Below are 6,944 nucleotides of genomic sequence, written 5' to 3'. Positions count from 1 at the left end.
TTAATTACTTAGCCCAAAAATTACTTTAAAATTATGTATTTAATATGCAAAGTTACACATGATACAAAATTCCTAAATTTAATTCTCTCAATTTTATGTATATATCAAAGATAGTTAATTAAACACGAGTTAGCCTGGCAGAAGATTTAGTTTTTTTTTGGAATTGCTACACTACCCTAAAAAATTAAAGGATTTCAATATATTTTTCTATGTAAACTTATAAAAGATTTTAAAAAAATTAATTTAATTATAAAATGAATAATCCAAATTATATTTATAAAATAAAAAGTAAGATAAAATTATAGAAATTAAAATTATAAGATTTCAATAGTATTATAAAATATTATAAAAAAAATTAATAAATAGTAGAAATAAAAAATTATTAAAATTACAATATAGAAATTCAAAAATTTAAGACAAAAAGATAAAAAATATACTTAAAAAATTACTAAAATTAAAATATAGAAATTCAAAAATTTTAAGTTAAAAAATAAAAATATACTTAAAAAATTATTAAATTAAACTACTTAAATATATAATAATATTGTTACAAATAAATTAGAATATATAAAATAAAAATAAAATAATTAAATAATTTAAAAATAAAAAGCATAAAATATCTTAATATTATTTAAATAAATTATTAAAAATATAAAATATAAAAAACTGTACCGGTATTCTCTCAAATAACATGGGTAGTACAAAATTTTTCTTTATTTTTTTTTAAATTTTTTATATTCCTATTAACACGTGTCACCTTATAAATTTGTAGTACCTATACTGTGCCATACTATGAACAGAAAGAGAGAGCGGTGTGGTGGTTCAGAGATCCCGTTAATTTTTCTCTCACTCTCTCTTTCTCCCAAAAAAAAAAAAAAAGAAATCCGGTGAGATCCGCAGCACAGCGCAGCCTCAACAGAAAACAATGCGGTTGGCGTTCGGTGAACCGAATTTAAATATGCACGCATGAAGCGGAAGCAGTGAATGCCACCTCGGAACGGATCCGTAGAAGCATTTATACAAATACCAAGTTCATTAACTTTCTCTTCTTCGCCATTTATTACCTTTTATCTTCTCACGCGCGCGTTTTCTCCCTCTCTCTGCGCAAAATGTCAGGTATGTGTTTGTGTGAGTGTGAGTAATAATGAATGTGCCTGTGTCTGTGCCTGTTGAACTCGACTCCAATTACGGCTTGTTTGGTTTGGTTTGGTTTGGTTTTAATTGCTTTTGGAATTTGCGTTTTTTTTTTTTTTTTTTTTTTTTTTTTTTTTTTTTCTGGTTTGGCAGGGGTGGAAGAGGTTGTTGAGTCAAGAATCGGAAGCTTGAAGAAGAAGGCCATAAATGCTTCTTCGAGGTTAACGCACTCGCTCAAGAGAAGAGGAAAGAGGAAAATAGACTTCAGGGTTCCCATTGAGGATGTGAGAGACGAAAGAGAGGAATTCGCTGTGCAGGAATTGCGTTACGCATTGCTTCATAGGGGATTGTTGCCTCCTAGGCATGATGATTATCATGCATTGTTAAGGTCTTTTTTTATTTTTATTTTTATTTGTTTATTTTGTTTATTTTTTTTTTATTTTTTTTCTAGTTTGTTTTGAATGTGGATTATGGTCGGTTGTAGGTTTCTTAAAGCGAGGGACTTTAACATTGAGAAGACAATTCAGATGTGGGAAGAGATGTTAATTTGGAGAAAAGAATATGGAACTGACTCCATCCTCCAGGTAATTTATCAACCACGCTGGCTAAGGAATTAATTAAATTTCTATTAATAGAAAAAAACGTAGACTTGTCTCTCTATTTAGATTTTTTTTTTAACTTTTAATATTGTCCAAGGAATTAATTAATGGGTAAAGGTTTTTATTTATTTATTATTATTATTGGAAACTATCATAGCGGTTTTGGATTTTTTTTTTTAATTTTAATTTCTTAATATCAAAAGTTAATGAATAGCGAAATCGATTTGAGTTCAGCGCTTTAAAAAGTTTAATGGGGTGCGGCGAACTAGTTCGGTGCTCTTGTTTTTTTCGTTTGTGGTTGTGGGTGTTGGTTAACTGTTTATTGGTTACCAGTTAATTATTATGGTCGGAATCAATCACTAATAATTATTTTTATTTTTCAGCTTTTTGTGAAATAAATATCTTTAATAAAAGGAAAGAGGTTTTTATTAACTTAAATCATTTTGAAATTGTAATAACTTTCCATTGGAAGAGACGGCAGTTAGAGTCCCTATTGTGATCAGATTAGTTTTGGATAATTTGTAATAAGTCGTTGTTCGAAAAGTAGGAAGTTAGATATTATTGATTTATGATATTAATTAAAATTAATTCAAAAACTTAACTTAAATTGTCATCTGGTCACATCACAATGATCACATTTTGGCACATTATTGGGAGTGTTTTGACTTCTCAGGATTAGATAATGCAAGAGCACATAATAAGATGATAGTGAAAGCCTGAAAAGGAATCTAAATTTAACTCAATCTTTATTATTTCATTACATTATTTTGATATCACAATTGAATCTTTAAATAAAATTCTTCGTTTTTTTTTTTTTTTCATTTTTACTGTAAGCAGATTCGTAAAAAGTGTGATGTTTGTATATTTTAGAATTGGCATGGCATCTGTTCTTTGCTAGGATGCACTTGATACATGATTTAGTTGGCTAATTCCAAAGCTTTGTGATATTTGAAGGATTTTGAATTTGAAGAGCTGGAAGAAGTTTTTCAGCATTACCCTCAAGGGTATCATGGAGTTGATAAGGAAGGTAGGCCAGTTTACATTGAAAGGCTTGGGAAAGCTCATCCAGGTCGCTTGATGCGTATCACTACAATAGATTTATATTTGAAATACCATGTCCAAGAGTTGGAGAGGGCTCTGCAGGAGAAATTTCCGGCATGCTCCATTGCAGCAAAGAAACGGATATCTTCAACAACAACAATATTGGATGTACAGGGCTTGGTACGTCGTATACTTGTATTAAACTTTTTTTTTTTTTTTTTTTTTTTTTTTTTCTTTTCTGAAATCATGTGCCTCATCAATAAAATATAGTCGTGTATACCTTATATTTTGCACTGGTGTGTGATTATTGATTATTTACATACCTAAGCTTCAAGCATAGCATCAATTCTGCTGTCCACTTTCAGTGTTTTACACACCTATCTATTAATGGTGTTCTTGATCAACTATTTCTCAATGTCAGGATTGTTTTAAATACATTTTCCTGCTGAATTTTAACTGGCACTTGATGACGTGTGTAATGCAGGGAATGAAAAATTTCTCTCCTACTGCTGCAAGTCTCTTGGCTGCCATCACAAAAATAGGCGACAATTACTATCCTGAGGTTTTTATACTACCCTTTTCCATAGTAACTTGTTTTCCAGTCATCTTCCTATGTGTATAAACATCATCAACATATATTTGCAGACTTTACATCGAATGTATATCATCAATGCTGGTCCTGGCTTTAAGAGGATGCTTTGGCCTGCTGCACAGAAGTTTCTTGATGCCAAAACTATTGCAAAGATACAGGTATAGGGTATAACTCTTGCTGGAAGTATTTCATATGCCTTTTCCTGAAGTCCTACTGATATAACATACTTTCCTAAATTTCCAGGTTCTTGAACCCAAGTCTTTATGTAAATTACTGGACATCATTGACTCTAGGTATGCTGCACCTTCATCATACTTCCTTGTAGTTTCTATTCAAACTGTTTACTTTATTGTTTGTAAATACATCTATACAGTCAGTTACCAGATTTTTTGGGGGGCTCATGTACATGTCCTGGAGAAGGGGGATGTCTTAGGTCTAGCAAAGGTCCTTGGAATGAACCTGACATCATGAAGGTAATGCTGCTTTGCTATCTCTTGTTTCTGTCAGCATTTTGGAAATATTATAGCATAAAATTACTTTATTGGACTAGTACTGGGACACTAATTTAGGTGTTCTGATTTTAGCTGGTTCATAATGTGGAGGCAACGTTTGCAAGACAAATCACCCAAATGTCCAATGAACAGCAGAATTTAGACTCTTTTTGGATGCGCTTACAGAAGGCAAGTCTCAATCTTCTTTACAATGGATGGTTAAGGTTTCACAAATAATAGCTGCATATATTATTTACAATTACAGTTATACGTCTGACTTCCTTTCTCATCTCCCAGGGACAATGCAGTGATACGTCAACAGCAGAATCTGGATCAGATCTTGATGATTCTTTTTCATCCATCGGACAAAGTAGATTCACTTTTCCTCGTTTAGCCCCAGTTCATGAAGAAGTTAGTTCCAAAATCCTTGTAGTCTATTTCATTTTATAATGCATGTTCTTGTTATTCCATACTGCTTTCATGTTATGTGTGTGTTTTGAGCCTTTAATCATTCAAAAGTCCAACTCTTCTGCAGGTCAGAGTATCAAATAACTACTATAGTTGTGATGATAGTGCTTCTACAGCCGAGAAAATGCTTGAAAGTGATGAATTTCACATTACTCAGGAACAATCATTGCAAAATGATGATATAGGGGATATTTCTTGCGTCGAAAATTCCAAAGGTACTGCTAGTGTGAAGTTATTGAAGCATTTGTGTGTCCCTTTATATATTCTATGTGGAACCGAAGTTGTACATATGCCTTATTATGTAACATTTGAGCCTGAAAGTTGGAAACTAACCTTAGCTATTCTTCACGTATGGTCTAACAGCTTGATTAATTTTAATGTTTAATAATTTTCATATATAAAAGATAAAAAAATGAATGAGTGATTAGATGTAAAAACTGAACACTCTCCAGTTTTTTTTCAACTCGAGAGGATCCATGCTCAGGGTTTAACTGGTATCACTAGTAAGAATATCAGTATTTTCCTTAACTTGCTGGTTTACATAAATTCTCATTTTTTGCAGGCATTTTAGTCAGCAGTTGGTTTAGCTTTCTTAAGGAAAAAGTGGAGCAAACAAAGTTCTTATATGTGTCGAGAGTGCTGATATTTTTTTTTGAAATATTAGTAATGTTCTTCCGTGGTTTAAGATTAGAATTTTGGAGAACAAGGAACAATATCTACCCATCTGTGGCTGCCATGGAACATAACAACGATAACCTTACAACAGCTGGTGAAACACCCTCTGAAAGAAGTCATATTTGTCAATGCATACAACGTCTTGAGAGACTAGAGGAAACATTCGGTGAACTTAGCCACAAACCTGTTGGCATACCTTTGGATAAGGAGCAAATGCTTATGAATTCCTTGGATAGGATTAAAAGTGTTGAGTTTGACCTTGAAAATACTAAGAGGGTATTTCTTTATGCTTTCATCAGTCACCGATAAACTATTGATTATTCTAAGGATATGATGTTTATAATATGTGCCTTTAATGCAGGTGCTACATGCTACAGTGATGAAGCAGCTTGAGATTGCTGAGCTGCTCGAGAATTTGCGGGCATCAAAGAATCAAGTAAATTGCTTCTTGGTAATATTTTAAATATTCCAATGTTTTATATGTTGTGCTTTGTATTGCCAATCTTTTACATAGCCAATCCCAACCCTAAATTAGGCAGTTACTTCTACATGTTGTCATGTTTTTGCAATACACGACTTTAATGAGATTTTGAACTTTAGACCTCTCCCAAACTTCTAGGCTATAACCACTAGCTCATGCTTAGTTGCTAGTGTCATGGATTTTGAGCTTGTACGCGCTTTAATTCCTCTGCAATTAAGTGAGGCTGTTTCTAGCATTTTAACCAGCAATTTCTAAGTCACATGACAGCAACCTTGTGTCCTTGTATTTGTGCCAAGACTCGCCTTCAACAAATTGCGTCTTGGTTCACCAATTAAGAATGTCTAAATTGAACTTATACATTACGTACTTCAATTATACAGCAAATGTTTAGAATTCAAATGGAATAACCACCTCTAACGTACTCTGATAAAACTTCTCCCTTATTGATGTTACTGAATAGTGATTATTCTTGCAGCAGAGAAGGCTGTTCCGCCGAAAGATTCAAGTTTTGGCAAAGAGCTAGAGCTGTTAACACCTCAGAAGATTAATTCAACAGTCAGAAGATTGACCCTTTGTTTGAATGGAGAGAAAATGCAAAGAATAGGGAAAAAAATTAAAATTGAATTGAAAAAAGAAGAGAGAAATTTTTAAAATCATTTTGAAGTCAAACTTTTCTCCCTTTTTTTTCTTCAATAATAATAAAAAAGAAGTACTGTTATGTTAGCAGTATTTTTTTTTTTTTCCTTTTCTCTCTCTTTCTCCTTTGTCAAACACAGGACGAGCTCACTTATTGGACCCATAGAAAGTTGAGGTGAGGGATTACGCAATTAAGCATAGTGAGTTGCCGTAGCACATTCATAGAGACATGGGGATGAGATGATATAGTCCTCGCTGCTTTTGTGTATGTATATATACGGTGTAGTTTTTATGTTAAAATATTTTATCTTATTTGCATAGTATATAGCTTAGTTTGTTGAATAGAGTGCATAAGTTGATGTAAACACTTTAGCACCGAGTTTGAATTAAAACAAAAAGTATATAGCTGGCAAATTTTGTAGCAACGCATGGTTGAGATGCTCTTCTATTCAGTTTTAGAAAGAGTAAACTGTCAATTGAACCTACAAGAACTAAGTTGTCGCATTTAGGGAAGGGGTTCTTAAAGAGACCTATCAATCATAAATTCATGATGCGACAAAGATTAAATGTGAAAAATAAATAAAGGTGTGGTTTAGAAGATTTTTTTTATAGGTTTTAGAAAATATTAAATTATTTCTTTTTCTTTGCTCTGGTTAAAGATTGTGAGAAATGAATGATTTTTCTCACTTTTCTTATACCATTCTCTCTCATTTCTTAAACTCTCTTTAATTGACATTTATCATTTTTATTGGTATTGGTTCATAAGTTTTGATTTTGGATAATATGTTGACCTTATAAAAATTTAAAGATAAATAAGAAAGAAAAAA

The 6,944-nt window shown here is 32.1% G+C and overlaps 1 protein-coding gene across 4 annotated transcripts; it reads left to right on the top strand.

Moving 5' to 3' along the window:
• The first annotated feature begins 791 nt into the window (after positions 1-791).
• Positions 792-6,542, top strand: LOC109809430 (phosphatidylinositol/phosphatidylcholine transfer protein SFH13). Of its 4 annotated transcripts, none has more exons than XM_020372741.3 (14): positions 792-1,116; positions 1,288-1,522; positions 1,619-1,718; positions 2,688-2,954; positions 3,259-3,336; positions 3,420-3,524; positions 3,610-3,659; positions 3,740-3,839; positions 3,951-4,046; positions 4,155-4,268; positions 4,393-4,540; positions 4,888-5,276; positions 5,362-5,436; positions 5,960-6,542. In XM_020372741.3, the coding sequence occupies exons 1-14, from the start codon at positions 1,110-1,112 to the stop codon at positions 6,002-6,004; spliced, it is 1,809 nt and encodes a 602-aa protein (XP_020228330.1). In that variant the 5' UTR covers positions 792-1,109; the 3' UTR covers positions 6,005-6,542. The 4 variants fall into 4 exon arrangements, with proteins under 4 accessions (XP_020228330.1, XP_020228329.1, XP_020228328.1 ...); XM_020372740.3 differs by having other exon boundaries at positions 5,957-6,542; XM_020372739.3 differs by having other exon boundaries at positions 5,362-5,451.
• The last annotated feature ends 402 nt before the right edge of the window (positions 6,543-6,944 follow it).

Source organism: Cajanus cajan, chromosome 5 (genome assembly GCF_000230855.2).
Source record: "Cajanus cajan strain Asha chromosome 5, NIPB_CcT2T_4, whole genome shotgun sequence".
NCBI classification, from domain to species: domain Eukaryota; kingdom Viridiplantae; phylum Streptophyta; class Magnoliopsida; order Fabales; family Fabaceae; genus Cajanus; species Cajanus cajan.
The sequence above is the reverse complement of the archived record's forward strand: the minus strand, read 5'-3'. Positions and strand labels throughout refer to the sequence as shown.

Coding starts and splice junctions, on each gene's coding strand:
- LOC109809430 (XM_020372738.3), top strand. Junction 3,660..3,739: donor CTGGACATCATTGACTCTAG/GTATGCTGCACC, acceptor ACATCTATACAG/TCAGTTACCAGATTTTTTGG. Junction 5,452..5,956: donor ATCAAGTAAATTGCTTCTTG/GTAATATTTTAA, acceptor TTATTCTTGCAG/CAGAGAAGGCTGTTCCGCCG.